General features: G+C 35.2%; 1 protein-coding gene across 1 annotated transcript; it reads right to left on the bottom strand.

Moving 5' to 3' along the window:
* Nucleotides 1–13,573: 13,573 nt before the first annotated feature.
* LOC107621798 (NAC domain-containing protein 73) lies at nt 13,574–16,548 on the bottom strand. The gene is made up of 3 exons (XM_016323794.3): nt 16,080–16,548; nt 15,796–15,985; nt 13,574–14,494 (listed from the first exon to the last, which is right to left on the bottom strand). The coding sequence occupies exons 1-3, from the start codon at nt 16,212–16,214 to the stop codon at nt 13,845–13,847; spliced, it is 975 nt and encodes a 324-aa protein (XP_016179280.1). The 5' UTR covers nt 16,215–16,548; the 3' UTR covers nt 13,574–13,844.
* Between the last annotated feature and the right edge of the window lie 1,171 nt (nt 16,549–17,719).

Here is a 17,719-nt window from a genome sequence, read left to right on the forward strand (position 1 = left end):
AAAAAAAACTTTTAATTATTCAATAATTTATTATTTAAGGTTAATAATTTATTATTTAGATTCTACCATTTAAGATAAATAAAATCATTTTAAAAAAATAATTGATATTAATTGAAAAAACTTAGTTTTCTAAGACTGCAACTGAGATTGAGAAACAAACACGGAGAGATAAATACTAAATTAAGTTGCTATATTATATTTGGTATAAAGTATACAAAAATGTGTTATATCTCACTATCATATTTGGTTTAAAATAAATATATAGAAGTAAATTTAAAATTTAAAAAATTAAATTAGAGTATTTTTTTTTTGTAAGAAATATCATTAAAATTTTAGTTTTCGTCTCTAAAAATTTTAATCTCTTGTGTTTCCACTTTTTAAAAGTACCAAAGAGATTAAAGTTTTATGTCTCCCGACTAAAATTTTAGTTCTAGCTCAGTCATCAAATACACTCAAAAAACAAACTCAGCCTAACATTACTATATGACTAGATTTCTGATAGGAGTCATGAGAAAGTGAGTAATTTGGAGTGAAAGAGAGAAAGAAAGTAATGAAAGTGAATAACACTTGATTGTATTATGAATTCTTGATGATCAATTATACATAACAGCTATGAATATATAGCTTACACCAACTAGCAAAGCAACACAACTAACTCACACAATGACCAAAAACAGAAACTTAATAGAATGATAGAATGAGTAACAGATACCTTACTAGTTAAGTAATTGTCTTTGGCAGTAGTGTTTAGAGGTTCTCTTTCTTGATTTTCTTGATCCTTGGTTCGGCCATTACAAATCCAATATCATAAATCGACTTTATCATTCATAACTCGGTGTTATTCACATTGTTACCTAGATAAATGACGTTATAGTTCGACATTTCAGTCATTACTCGGTAATTTACGTTATTAATCGGCGTTGTAGTTACTAATCAGCAATCAGTGTCATTCATTGAAAAGTAACGTTACAAATAAGCTTAACGGACTGCTTCACAAAAGTGAAACGTCCAAACCATTATTACTGCTCTTTAATACAGGCAATAAAGCAGGAACATAACCGATTTATACACTATCACCTATAAAAAGGTATGATCTTCTATCCTAAGGAGACATTGAATTCTCAATACTAACTTAAGCTTCGGAGTGCCTTTGCAGGTACACTCCCCCCTGTTTCTTGCTCAAAGCTCTACGCGGTTGGACACCCTCTTGGAGTAAAGCTCGGATTGTCACAAGGCTTAAAGGTCGGCACCGAAGGTAATAGCTCGGCGTCGACTCCCAGAGACTGAGCTCTCCCTCCAGGTATCCATACAAGAACAATTGGCGCCCACCGTGGGGCCGAAAATATAAACCTCTCCACATATCATCGGCCTCAAGGTTCCCGTTTGAAGTCATGGCTAAACAACCTCCACCCACGCCATCCGAATTGCTCCGAATGGTGACCGAGTTGCGGCAAGCCGTGGCCAAGGAGAACCAAAGAATGGCAAATCAAATTGCCAACTTGAATAACACCAGAACCGAAAACAATGACTGACAAGAACGGGCAGAAGAAGCCGAGCAGCAGTCAGGACCAACACATGTCTCAGACACTGCTCGACAGGAAGAGGAGCAACCCGAACATAATGAGGAAGCTCAGAAAGACATAGAGAATGACAATCAGGAAAGCTCCGCCGGACCATTCACGGCGGAGGTGATGAACTTCGTGCTACCCCGAAGATTTACTCTGTTGACCACCCTAACTCCTTATGATGGGTTAGGTGATCCGAAGAAATACATTAAGAAATTCACCTCCATAATGATAGTAAACGGTGCATCTGATAAAGTTTTATGTCGTTGTTTTCCATCTTACTTAGACGGTCCTACACTTGATTGGTTTTGTTCTTTGCCTGCAGGTTCCATTTCTCGATTTCGAGACATATCAAAACCCTTTGAGGAGCACTTCGCTGGATCAGCCATCTACCTACATGACTCCGATTACCTGAACACAGTCAAGCAAGGCCAGCACGAAAGCCTCAAGGACTACATGACGCGCTTCACAAAGATAGCCATGAGTATACCCGACCTCCACCCCGAGGTGGAACTACACGCCATAAAAAGCGAATTACGACTAGGAAAATTCCAGGAATCTATCGCTGTGGCCAAACCAAAAACTATGGCCGAGTTCCGTGAAAAAGCTAAAGGACAGATCGACATCAAAGAACTCCGACAAGCTCGGAAAGTAGAAAAGCTTCACCATAGAGACGACAACAAAACACGGGACAGCAAGAAGAATTTCAAACCAATTCCATGATATGAGACTTACACCAAATTCAACACCAAGCGCGATGATATCATCAAGGAGATCTTGAACTTGAAATTAATCAAGCCACCAAGAAAAGCTGGCAATTACCCAGATTCAAAAGGCACTGACCGATCAAAATACTGCTCCTTCCACCAGAAGCATGGACACAATATCGACGACTGCGTCATCGCCAAAGACCTACTGGAGCGACTAACTCGACAGGGTCACCTAGACAAATACATCAGCGGCCACATGCAGCGGCGAGCACCTCCTTCAGGAGACCAAAGCTCGGTTACACAACATGGCCAAGATAGACCGAACAATAGCCATCCTGAACTACCAACACGTACAATTAACTGTATTTCCGGAGGTTTTGCAGGTGGCGGAGCCACAAGCTCGGCAAGAAAAAGATCTTACCAAGCTATATTTTCCATCAGTGCCGATCAAAGTCAACAGCAGCCGCTGCCGACATCTCCACAGATAACATTCCAGACAGCCGATCATGACAACAGCGTAGCAAATCTGGATGATCCCGTCGTAATCTCCCTACAGCTCGGAGATCTCCTAGTTAAAAAGGTGTTGCTCGACCCAGGCAGCAGCGCCGACGTTCTCTTTTACTCAACATTACAGAAAATGAAACTAAGCAATAACGTCATCCAACCTTCCACTGGTGACTTGGTAGGATTCTCAGGTGAGCGAGTCCCGGTTATGGGCTCTGTGTGGTTACAAACCACACTCGGTAAGTTTCCCTCGTCAAAAACTTCAGACATTCAATACTTAGTTATTGATTGCTTCAGTCCTTATAATTTAATACTTGGCCGACCTTTCTTAAATAGGTTCGGCGCTATAGTATCTACAATTTATTTTTGTGTTAAGTTCCCTTTGCAGGACAACACAATTGCAACCATTCACAGTGATGCCCGAGAAGCCAGGGAGTGCTACAACAATAGCCTCAAAACACCTAACCGTAACACAAAAGCCTAGGTTAACAATATCGGCAACATGAACAACCAACACATGCTGGCCGACCTTGATCCCAGAGCAGGAACACTAGAAAGGCCAACCCCAACAGAAGACTTAGAAAAAATCTATTTCACAGAAAACACGGACAAATTCACATACGTCGGCTCCATATTATCCTCAGAAGAAAAATCATCATTCCGAGCATTCTTACAACGAAATGCCGACCTGTTTGCTTGGACCCCAGCTGATATGCCAGGCATCGACCCATCCATCATATCACACAAGTTAGCGTTGGATCCATCCGTCTGACCTATAGCACAGAAAAAGAGAAATCTCGGCCACGACCGAAAACAGGCTTCCCTAGAAGAAACCAAGAAGCTCATCAACGCGGGCTTCATCCGAGAAATCAGATTCACAACATGGCTGGCGAACGTTGTCATGGTTAAAAAACATAACGGTAAATAGCACATGTGTGTTGATTTCACCGATCTCAACAAAGCATGCCCCAAAGATTCCTACCCTTTACCCTCTATTGATTGTTTAGTTGATAATGCCTCTGATTTTGAAAAACTCAGCTTTATGGATGCATATTCTGGTTATAACCAGATCCAAATGCATCCATCCGATCAAAATAAGACAGCCTTTATTACTGAATATGGAAACTATTGTTATAAGGTCATGCCATTTGGTCTTAAGAATGCAGGTGCAACATATCAACGTCTAATGGATAAAATCTTCGCCAAACAAATCGGCAGAAACATTGAGATCTACGTCGATGATATGGTCGCCAAGACAAAGATCGGCAAAAATCACCTTGATGATCTCACAGAAATCTTCGGACAGCTAAGAAAATACAACATGCGGTTAAATCCCGAAAAGTGTGCATTTTTTGTTCAAAGCGGTAAATTCCTCGGCTTCATGCTCACTAGCCGAGATATTGAGGCAAATCTAGAAAAATGCCGAGCTATTTTAGACATGAAAAGCCCACACACCATCAAGGAAGTCCAACGGTTAACAGGGAGACTTGCTGCACTTTCTAGATTTTTACCTTGCCTAGCTTCTAAATCCTCATGTTTTTTTCAAACTTTAAAAAACAAAAAAGCTTTCCAATGGACTGATAAATGTGAACAAGCATTTACAACTCTCAAAGATACTCTTTCAAAACCATCAATTTTACAAACCCCCCTACAAGGAGAGCCATTATTCTTATATTTATCTGTCACTAACTGGGCTATAAGCTCCGCCCTTGTTGCAGAAAGAGAAAAGAAACAGTTCCCGATCTATTTTACCAGCAAAACCTTACAGAATGTCGAGCTTCGATACCTGAGCATTGAGAAACTGGCCCTCGCTCTTATCTTCTCAGCCAGAAGACTCCGATCATACTTTCAGAGCCATGAAATCCATGTTCGCACAGATCAACCTCTACGGCAAGTCTTGCAGAAACCTGACCTGGCTGGCCGACTAGTAAAATGGTCGGTGGAGCTATCAGAATTTGATATCACGTACGAAGGACGAGCATCCATTAAATCCCAGTTTTTGGCCAACTTCATTGCCGAATTCTCAGTACCAAGTACAACTGAAGACTACATCGAATGGTCTTTATACGTCGACGGATCCTCCAACCCGCAAGGGTGTGGGGCAGGTATCTTACTTGACGATGGCCGTGGCAACGTCATCGAACATTCCTTCAACTTCTCATTTAAAGCAAGCAACAATCAAAGTGAGTATGAAGCGCTAATTGCCGGCCTTAGACTCGCGGCCGACCTAAACATCACCGAACTTAAGGTATATTGCGACTCCTTGCTTATCGTCCAACAGGTAAACAATTTATACCAAGTTAAGGACCCCTTGCTTTCTAAATACCTGGATGTCGTACAAAATGTACTTTCAACATTTTCTAAATATGAAATACATCACACACCAAGGGAGAGTAATGGCCGAGCTGACATTCTGTCTAAACTCGCCAGCACTCAACCAAATGGATCATCACTTTATCAGTCAACACTACTTAAGCCAAGCATTGAACTAACACAAGTCTTAAGTGTAACACAGGAAGCAGATTGGAGATCTCCATACACACAGTATCTCCAAACAGGGATCTTGCCAGGCGACGTCGAAAATGCTCGACACTTCCGCCGACAAGCCTCATTTTTTACAATCTATAATAATTGCCTATATAGACGGGGATTCTCTCGTCCATTGCTTAAATATCTTTGCAGAACAGAAGCTGAGCTTGCACTTGCTGAGGCACATGAAGGGATCTGTGGAACACACCTCGGAGCCTGAAGTCTGTATTCAAAAATCCTCAGAGCTGGATTATATTGGCCGACGATACGACAGGATTGTCAAGCGAAAGTTAAAAGCTGTAACAATTGCCAAAAACACAGTCCAATTACACATCTCCCGGCTGAACTCCTACACTGTTCCGAGGTTAGTTGGCCGTTCAACCAATGGGGCATTGATATCCTCGGACCTTTCCCCACAGCCGCAGGACAGGTAAAGTTCCTTGTGGTAGCAATCGATTATTTTTCCAAATGGATAGAGGCACAACCTCTAGCCAAGATTACATCACAACAAATGCTTTCCTTTGTTTGAAAATACATTATTTGTCGATTCGGCATTCCTCGGCACATTATCACAGATAATGGTCGCCAATTTGCCAATAAAAAATTCACATCTTGTTTGTAGAACTTGAAAATCAAACAACACTTCTCATCAGTAGAGCACCCACAAACAAATGGGTTAGCTGAAGCCGCAAATAAAGTAATATTACATGCTCTAAAAAAGAAATTGGATGATGCAAAAGGCCTCTGGGCCGAGCTTATCCCAGAGATCATATGGGGATACAATACAACAATTCACTCAACCACAAAGGAGACACCATTCCGTTTGGTCTACGGCTCAGACGCAATGATACCTGTGGAGATCTCCCAATCCTCACTACGCACAGCATTGGCCGACCAAACTACACAGGACATAGCTCGGCAAACTGACCTTGATCTTATTGAAGAACTCAGATCATCCACAGCAATCAAACATTTAGCCATGCAACAGCACATTGCCCGAAGATATAACCAAAGACTTCAACCAAGGTCCTTCAAAGTCCACGACCTTGTGCTCAGAAAAACAGAACAAGCTAGGAAACCACCAGCACATGGCTAACTAGCAGCCAATTGGGAGGGCCCTTACAGAGTCGCAGAAGTAATCGGCAATGGAGCCTATCGACTACAAACATTAGAGGGTAAAGATCTCCCTAACACTTGGAATGTATCTTCCTTAAAGTTATATTACAGCTAATACCAGGGACAGCCAAGTACTCTTTTTCCTACTACCAAGATTTTTCCCACAAGGGTTTTGCTTGGAGAGGTTTTAACGAGGCTAGTCTACCTGAACCTTTGGAATCAAAGGTTCTTCAATAAATATTTCATTTTACCAATACATTTCTCACTTCATGCATAAACATATAATGCCGATCTATACTATCAATCCGATCACTCGGATACAATCAGTCATTTCGACTGCCGACCTTAAAACGGAATCCGATCATTCGGACACAACCAGTCAATCCGACTGCGGACCTTAAAACGGCAATTTAATCAGACAAATATCTGCTCTAACTCGGAATCCGATCATTCAACCAGCAAAATATCCGATCTAACTCGGAATCCGATCATTTAATCAGACAAATATCTGACCTAACTCGGAATCCGATCATTCAACATACTCTATCTAACTCAGAATCCAATCATTCAATCGGAAAAATATCCGTCCTAACTCAGAACCCGATCATTCACTCAAACATCCGATTTAACTCGGAGTCCGATCATTAAAACATGACCGATCTAACTCAGAACCCAGTCATTCAGAATTTACCAATTAGTCAATCAAATATCTGACCTTAAGTCAGAAACACAACACTATGATACTATTATAGCCAATAGCCGATCTCATTGACAATCATTGCTAATGACTAAAACACAATACAGTTATTATCATGCCTATGAATCAGTATCCCAAACTCGGCCTACTCATCTTTTCTCAATCAAATTAATGGCAATACACCATTACAACAAATTTTACCTCAAAAATCTGGCTTCAACCAGATACAAACCAACTTATCATACAGTAATAACATTATATTACCATCATAACATGCAAACACAAACAACCAAGTTTGTCCTCTGCCAGAAAATAGTAGCAACATATAAGCTACAATAAGAAAAGCCAACTAAACTGTCTACACATTAGCAGTCAAAAGCTCACTACAGGAGTAAAATAACCCACCAAAATACATATTTAACAGTACTAAACATAAACACTAATTAACTATTTTCATCCTCCTCCTCTTCAGCACCGTCATCTTCAACCATAACCCCATCACGAACAATCTTACTAGGGTCCATCTGATCAAGATCAACATTAGGAACTAAGAACCTGGCTTGCAGAGAAGCTCGTTCAAACCCCTCAATAAAAGAGTCCAGGATCGCTGTCTCCTTACTCTTTTCTAAGCTTTTCAATTCAGCATTCAACTCCACTACCCGAGTACTCATATTAGACAGATCCGCCTCTTTCTTTTTAACATCTTCCACTTCTTTGGCATAATTCTCTTTCATCAATTTTAAATCTTTTTCAACCCCAGCTAATTTGCTCTCTAGTTCTGTAACCCTAGCAGCCTTCAACCTCAATTGTTCCTCCAATCTCAAATCAAGCTTTTGCTAGGCTACTTGACGATGTTTCTTTTCTTGGCTCCGCCCTAAACTAACGAGCCTCAGACCAACAACCTTCCACAAATAAATGCAGAATTAAACAAGAACATCCACAAGATTATCAACCAAAACAAAACAAAAAATAAAACATTACCTGCATATACTGATCAATTGCCACATCCCCCACCTCTTCAGCCAAATTAATATCGGCAGGAGTTTGGCAAACTTCATCGGCGGTAATCATGAAGGGGTAATCTTTTCCCCAAAGAGAAGACCCCTCACTCTGCTCAACAAATTCATGCAATTTCTTCTGGTTATCATAGAACTTCTGTAATTCCTCGGCTGGAACCTCCACTTCCTCTTCATAATCTTCGGACAAATCCACTACGTCTGATTTTTTCCTTTTCAAAATTACCTTTGTTCGCTTCGGCTTTGGCTGATCAACCTCTCCAGTGCCGACCTTTCCCGCTTTTGATGAAGATCCCTCTTTGTTAAGACCTTTATTAAGACCTTTATTCTTCACCCGAGCTCTCAAACTCGCAGCAGATACACCAGGATATTTTTCACCTACCAAAAAGCAAAACAAAAAAAATCAGAACAACTATACAATCCCACTCAACCTACAACAAATCACATAACTTACCTAGATATTCTATCACCGCTTTCCTATTCTCATCCCATTGGGGCAAGTCAAACACTGAAATTAACTCCCTCCGATCAATAGCCTCAACTAAATACTCGATGATACATTCATCCCTTGCACTTATAACCTCTGGACCTCCACTTCCTCTTCATAATCTTCGGACAAATCCACTACGTCTGATTTTTTCCTTTTCAAAATTACCTTTGTTCGCTTCGGCTTTGGCTGATCAACCTCTCCAGTGCCGACCTTTCCCGCTTTTGATGAAGATCCCTCTTTGTTAAGACCTTTATTCTTCACCCGAGCTCTCAAACTCGCAGCAGATACACCAGGATATTTTTCACCTACCAAAAAGCAAAACAAAAAAAATCAGAACAACTATACAATCCCACTCAACCTACAATAAATCACATAACTTACCTAGATATTCTATCACCGCTTTCCTATTCTCATCCCATTGGGGCAAGTCAAACACTGAAATTAACTCCCTCCGATCAATAGCCTCAACTAAATACTCGATGATACATTCATCCCTTGCGCTTATAACCTCTGGCCCCAAAATATTCTGAGGCTCCGAATACCACCAAATCAGAAATCTCTCCCCAAAGTGCTCGTCCATATAAAACGGAAAGTCACCCTCAAAACTTCTTACTTTCAAATACATCTCCTTGAAATTTTTAAAAGAGGATTTGTAAAGTTTGAATACAGCAAACCTTGGCGAACTGTTCAAATTCACCCACACCCCTTTCCAAACACCTTTCGTTTGAAACAGAGAGAAAAACAAATGCACTGTAGGTACCTCCTCTAGAAACTCCATCAAAATCTCAAAAGCACGAAGGAAAGCCCACCCATTAGGATGCAATTGAGACGGTGCACAGTTCAATTGCATCAAAACCTGACACTGAAACTCACTAAATGGAAGTTTCACCCTCAGTTCCTCCAACACACAGCTATACATATAAAAGTATAGAAAACCATCCTCTCTGTGGAATATAAAAGTATGGAAAACCCTAAACCCTAAACCCTAAACCTTAAACCATCAACACAGGGAAGAAACTCCAAGTTAACCCCAGAACCAACCCTCCCAACATTACCCTTATCTATCTTCCCTACAGCACCTTCATCCGAAAACAGAGATACATATTTTCTCACATCCTCACTAACCCAATCATATGACCAATCAATTTTGTCCTTTTTCCCTTTCTCAAAATCCATTTTGAACAAAATCAAAAAGAGGAACAAAAACCAGAAGAAGAAGACAAGAAATTACAGAAATGAAAAAAGAAGTTGCGTACCTCTCTTGCTCATTTTTTCCTCCAAATGCAACTGATAAACACACACACTCTGAACAAACACACAAAACCTCTTGGATTCCAAAAACCAATTAACTTCCCACTACAAAACGTTTATCAATTCCACCAAACAATCAAATCAGTCAGATAAAAAGCCATCATGTGCATAGGGAACACGCACGTTCATTAATTAACATTATAGACCTTTTCTCTCTCTTACAGACACGTATTTAATTTTCTCAAATGAAGCATCTTGAACTGGGGGCAACAAGGCCAATCCAGTCGCCAGTCTATAAGATCACTCAGCAAGCCGACTTATGATCCATTTAAAGCTCAACCTGCTTCATTTAATACATTTCCAGGCTAAGCTTGGGGCTGTGGTCCGGCCATTACAAATCCAATATCATAAATCGGCTTTATCATTCATAACTCGGCGTTATTCACATTGTTACCCAGATAAATGACGTTATAGTTCGGCATTTCAGTCATTACTCGGCAATTTACGTTATTAATCGGCGTTGTAGTTACTAATCAGCAATCAGTGTCATTCATTGAAAAGTAACGTTACAAATCAGCTTAACGGACTGCTTCACAAAAGTGAAACGTCCAAACCCTTATTATTGCTCTTTAATACAGGCAATAAAGTAGGAACATAACCGATTTATACACTATCACCTATAAAAAGGTATGATCTTCTATCCTAAGGAGACATTGAATTCTCAATACTAACTTAAGCTTCGGAGTGCCTTTGCAGGTACACTCTCCCCCTGTTTCTTGCTCAAAGCTCTACGCGATTGGATACCCTCTTGGAGTAAAGCTCGGATTGTCACAAGGCTTAAAGGTCGGCACCGAAGGTAATAGCTCGGCGTCGACTCCCAGAGACTGAGCTCTCCCTCCAGGTATCCATATAAGAACAATCCTTATTATGACTATATACTCTATTACCCCTCTTTCACATTTGTGATTATTCTTGGAATAACCTTAATTTGTGTTTGAAATGCTCAAAATTAAAGGATATGGGAATAATGATTTTGTGAAGATGCTTGCAACATGATTTTCTACTAGAATGTACACCATTTTGAGTTTGTTTTGATTCATGTGTTTTCACACAAAATAAGATCTAATTCAAAGTGCTTTGTTTTACTATAAAAGAAAGAATTAGTTGGCCAATAACACTGTCTTAATATTGTCATAGTAGATTGTTAGAGTAATTGTTGTATGAACTCTTAATTCAATCAATAAATTTAAGTTAATAAAAAATATATAGATAATTATATTTTTAATAGTAAGTATGATTTAACTACTATATATAAATAAATTGCTTAATATTAATGTGCAGTATAAATGAGTTTTATATATAACTACTAATATTCGATCAAATATTTATCTTCAAAGAATCATTAAGATGCTAAAGTTTGGTGACTTTTAAAATAATAATAGTGTACTTAAATAATTAAATATTTTTTTATCAAGATATTATAATATAGGAATATATAATTTAGGTAGATTTCGTCAAAATCTAAATTTGATTTGTATTAAAAAAAATCAAATTGAATAAAATATACATATTTTTTACTTCTAAATTCGATTTGATCCTATCATACAATATTTGAATTGAATATTCGAATTGAATCGGATTAGATATAAAAATATGAGACATTTTATCATTTAAAAAAAAAGTTGGCTTTAACTTTTTTTTCTTCATGTTTTACTTTAAAAATATTATTTAATATACTTTGCGGTTTCTTTATACAATACATCAATGATAATATTAGAGAAATAAAATAAATTAGCAGTATCAGTTATTAGAATGAGACAGTGGAGCCCAGCAGCTACTACAATTCATCAATCTATTTAGAATTCGTGTTTAACATCACATATATGCAACATTAACATCCACACAATGATGGATGATTACTCTTCCAAGTGTTACACTAAAATATGAAAGGAAAAAATGAAATAAAAAGAATAATAATTTATAGGAACAACATTCTTGTACTAATTAACAATTAACAACTGAATACAAGTCTATTTAGTATCAAAACACAAGAGCCTACTTATATATATACTCTGAAGAGACCAACATAACTCTACAAAAGCTAGTAGAATTAATTACTTAAGGACTTCTAATAATTACTTCTTGATATAATTTTAAGGTGAATGTTATTCTATCTTCTCTAAAATAATATGTAAGTTATTCTCTTTTTGATATGTCATATTCTAATGGGTGTTTATTTATTTTAAATTTTTAGTAAAATTTATTGAATGACTAATTTATTTAATAAATAAAAATAAAAAATTGATTTCGGGTCATTAAAATTTGTTGAAAATTTAAAAAAATATTTGAAAAATAATATTATATATTATTCTTTTATTTTTCACACAAAATCTCTAATTTCTAACAAAAATTAAATAAAAATTCAGATCTTCATAAAAAAATAATTACAAACTAGCTACATTAATTTTTAAAAAATAAAATATAAAGTGTTTCAATTTCTTTTTTTTTTTTTCATATAATTCGAAACCAAATTGTGTAGAATAAATTTTTAAATTTAAAGATCTACTTGACATGATAAACTCTTTAACTTGAAAATGTTTACGGTGACACTAATTTGTGTTTCTATTTTTAATTTGTCATATCAATATTTTAGTTTAGAATTTAATTAATATAAAAAAAATTTTAAATTAATATTTTAATAAATATATAACAAATATATTAAAATAAACATCAAATTAAAATGTGATACATCAAAGAGAATAATTTATATATTATTTTAAAAAGAGTAGGATATCATTCACCTCCTCAACCTTAAAATATAGATATGTCAAATTATTTTCATACAGAAATATCTTTAAATTAATAATCACCTAATAAATTTACAACACAGTTAGGATATTTAGTGCATTCAGGATGCTCCTTTATTTTCATTATTCTAATAATTTATTTGTTGGATAGACATTCATTGTGATTAAGAAACTTTAATTACTATCCACGTATGATATGACATTATTCTATTCTTTTCTATTGTTTGTACGTTATTGAATGTTTGTTTGTTTCTTTTTTCCAGCGAATACGGGTAATGATCCTTGAAGAATACGGTTTCCAACTTTTGTAATTAAAAGTTTCATATTTTCTTGTATTTTCGCATACGCTATTGGTACTTGACGACCTCAATATATAAGTTCGTTACAGATAATGTATTTTTTTTTTTTACCAAAGATAAGAGACTCGAACCCGCAACCTCTTAATTGAGTATGAAGAGATTATGCCATTTGAGTAAGCAACCTCTTAATTAAGTATGGAGAGTCTATGCCATTTGAGCTATTACTCATTGATCACAGATAATGCATGTTTATGGTTCGATATTAATTCTATGTGATTAAAACATATACTAGTATATATATATATATATATATATATATATATAGACTCTCATAAGGAGCGGAATCAGTAGGGAGAATCTATGGCCTTTTACATTATTTCAATATATCAAATTAAAGTGTGTCGGATTTATTCGAAAAGAAACGGAAAGGCTATAGCTAACTAGCTACTATGAAAGATCAATATCAAAATGGATAACTTTCATTCCACGTCAAGTTGTATGTTGCCGAGAAATAATATAGAAATTAAATGAACATCTATGATTTTCCAGTATTTTATATTCAAGATATATTATTGGAGAAAAACAAAAAAGAGAAAGAGAAAAATTTTAATTCATTATTTAACAAAGTTATGAATGGACAATAATAACCCTACTATTTATACCACAATATTTGAATGTACCTAAGCACTAAAATTAACATAATAAAAACCAATCTTTGATTATATGAGTGAGTCCTTAATTCACATCAAAGCCAATCAACTTAATTACATGTCACTCTAATTATATTAATCCCATATATCATATATGTATAGAATAAATATTGTCACTTAGTGAAAGAAATAATAATAATGAACGAATTACTACAACTTTCTCTCAAAAAGTCTTGTTTTGTTGGTATTCCCATCGAGTGATGATGAAGCAAAGCGAAAAAGAGAAGAGGAATCACCTTGGAGAACCAAGTTTGGAATAAGTTGAGTAGGTGATGAACATCTTTGACTATTATGATTGTGATTATGATGATCAACATGGTCATAGTTGATGTAGTAGTCCACAACAGGAGCAGCAACATTTCTATCGTTATTATTTTTGTGCTTCTTACTACTGTTATTCATCATCAATATCTTTCCATAGGGAAGATCATCATCATTATCTTCCTTTATAACAATGGAATTGCCGCATTGTCTAGGTTGTGTTTGGTAGAACACTTTTGAAACTACTAGTTCTCCATCTCTCTCTTCTTCATTGCTTCCAAGATGGTATTGATGCATCACCCAGTTAGTTTTCTCAGGCTTTTTTTGCCTCCCATAGTTGGTGTATAGTACTAGAATCTTCTTGAAACCCTTCACTAGGCCGCCGCCGGCCACCACCGGTCTTGTTTTTCCGGTTTTGTGCCACCTTGTTTCGCTTCCATCTTCATCGGTGTGAACCTTTCTTCTCTTCCTTGTTCCTGTTGTGTATGCTTTTGAAGGCCTGTGGAAGAAGTGCCGGATCTGCCCATCTTTCTTTACTCCTACATCATTAATTAATAATAATCTTTCATTTGTCTCATACTTATTACATAAAGAAACTCTTATGTTAAGAAATGTATGCAAATAATCTTAACATGTAAATATAAACAAAAGGAGATGAGATATAGTGTAAAAATGTTGCAAACCATTATTATAGTTATGGTATAATTAACATGATTTTCGTCATTCATAATGCTATAATCAATCATTAACTTTAGAATCAGATAATTGGATTATCGACTATGCTACGTGTACTAAAATGTATGTTGAAATATAATTAAACCACACATATATAATATACAAATATATTAATTTTGATGTATAAATAACATTTTTGTTAGACTATATATGTATTGATATCGAAAAATAAATTAATATATTTAATTGTTTAATTTTAATGTACTCACCTTAAAAAATGTTTTTAAATTTTTAGCTAAGTAACAATACGGAATTAAACTTACGTGTATAATTAGTATATTAAAATTTAATTCTATATTTAATTTTATCTTAAAAATTAAATTGGGTGATCATTGACCAAGTTGAATTTTTAAATCATCAATCTTTTCTTTTCTCTCCAGTTTTGGTTACAAGGATAAATTTAGGGTAATATATATGAAATAATGCTACACTAAGATATCAATCAACAGCAATTTAAATTTGTTATATAGGATATATAGGAGCTATATATGAAATGATCTGGGTATATATATATATTGAGTATAACGAAGGCTCATGAAAATAGAAGAGTAGCAGGGCAGCAACCCCATTTTTTGGTGTTGACAGATAGATTTTGGCCGACACCCCACGCCATGTTCAAATTTGACGTAAAATATAAACATTTTTTAGAACATAATTAAGGGTTAATAACGTTTTCATTCGGCATGCTACATGGCTAAACTTAAGAGTTTGGTAGTTATTGCCACTACTCAACCATTTGAAAGGTGAAATCTTTATATTTTCAGACTCTTTTAATCACCCGGTAATTTATAGTATATAACAAGTTTAAAAAAATGTTTTAAAAGCTTAAAAGATATCACAATAATTTAAATAAAATTCTAAGATCCCGCTTGTGGTGTGTATATATAATAATTAGATCCTTTTCAAAGAGAAGATCAAATTAAATCATTCTCATTATTATTATTACAAAAAGAGTAATTAATTTTATGCATGCCGTGCACAGCAAGACGTGCGTGCAGCGTGCCTACCTTAAATTATAAATGATATAATAAGTTTATAATAACCTATGTCCTAATTATATTAATTAGGGAAAATGAATTAAATAGAAGAAATAAAAGAATAATACCTGGTAGCTTCTCTGGGTGTGTATAACAGATGCCATTCTCGTCTTGAAGTGTTGGTATGAACTCATCAATGAGAGGATGAAGGTTGGGCACATGAGACATAACTTTTGCCTCCAAATGCTCCAATATTTCAATGTCATTTGGGTCAAACTTCACTCCAGCTGGTAACCCCGGCAACTCATGAATTCCACCCTATCAAAACAATTAAACCAATTTATTATATATTCAAGTTCCTAATTAATAAACCATAAGACCACAAACAAAGAAGATAATTTAATTTGAGTACCTGCTCTTGGATTATTTGAATGTTATGGCCACATGAGGGGCAAGTTACGTTTGGGTCGGATTTAGGTCTAAGAGTAATAGTACTATTATTGGAAGCAATTATCTCTTTCTCATGAGTGTCATTGCACCATGCCATCACAATAAATGAGACCACCCTCTAATTTTTCTTCCCTTATACTTAGAATTGTAAAAACAAAAAACCCCCAAAAATTGAACAGGAGAAAAAATTACAAGTTAAGTATATAGTTAAGAGAAAGGTAAAATAAGGTAGAAAGCATAGTAGTACTTTATTTGTACTCTTTTGGGACACGTTCTATCTCCCTTAGCTTATGATTACCATGGCCACCGTCTTGAATTCGTTCTTATGTGCTTGATGATATTGGTGATCACTGATAGAGAGAGAAAGAGGGAAGATCAGATAAAGAAGAGGACAAAAGGTATAAGCGATAGATGAAATAAAAAGAAAAGGTGGGAACCAAAGGAAGCGGTTCTAGATATAAGGAAAGGTTACTTGGACGTCAAGTTTGGTAATAATATTATGGTATATACGTTTTTTTTTAAATAGAATAAATTCCTCCTAGACTACTAGACTTTTCTTTTTTGCTGCATTCCTACATTTATATCTATGGTGTTGTAAAAAATTAAATTATTTCACTTATTATATATTAAGGCCAAACAAAAGGGTCTCATTATGATTATTATTAATTTATTATTATACATGAAAGCTTATATATATGACTTTAAAAAGGTGATCTAAGGTAATAATGGAGATGGAGCAAACCTGATTCTTTTGAGAAAGAGATCCACATAATTAAGGTTTTGTGTGTGTCCAAAGCTGATTAGTGATGAGCTGCTAGTAGCTAGTGTTAAGTTGCATTAGAGTGCCCTCAAAGTTGTGGAAAAATTTTGGGTTAAGTATAATTTTAGTTCTTAAGATATACATTTTTTTTTGTTTTTAATATTTTTTTATATAAAATCGTCTTTAAAATTTAAAATTAAATTTTAAAATTGTCATTTTTGTTTAAATATTATAATTTTAGACTAAATTACTAATAACAAAAAAAATTATAAAATAAAAAAAAAAGAAAAAATAAGAGAAAGAAAATATTTTTGCTTCTACAAAAAGGAAGGAAAAAATAAGGGAGAAATGAAGAAGTGTCTACGATTCATCTGTATCTTCGATTTCGCCATCACCTCCGCACAATTTTGGTCCTTAAAATAAGAACGATTTTAAAACCAAGTTAAATCTTAGGGACAATTTTCTATAAAAAAAATATTAGAACGAAACAAATCTTCAACCTATATCTTAAAAATTAAAATTATACTTATCCCTAAAAATTTGGTACACCGTACACATATCTAAGTATACCACAAAAGGATGTTTTCACTGTTTATATAAATTACTTTTAGTACTAAAACAAAAATATAAAAAAATAGTGCATATCATAAGAAATGAATGAATGAAATATATACAAAGAATGAACTTTAGTTAAAAATATAGGAAAAATTTCAAGTGTATCAAGGAACATCGATGTTTCAGTTATTTTAACTGTTGATTTTAATTAATATATATTATATATACTTTTTATAATTCAGATCAACGGTTAAAACAACTGGAACACTGGTGTTTCCGATACACTT

The sequence above is a fragment of the Arachis ipaensis genome, chromosome B10, assembly GCF_059453495.1.
Source record: "Arachis ipaensis isolate K30076 ecotype BB chromosome B10, ASM5945349v1, whole genome shotgun sequence".
Classification (NCBI taxonomy): domain Eukaryota; kingdom Viridiplantae; phylum Streptophyta; class Magnoliopsida; order Fabales; family Fabaceae; genus Arachis; species Arachis ipaensis.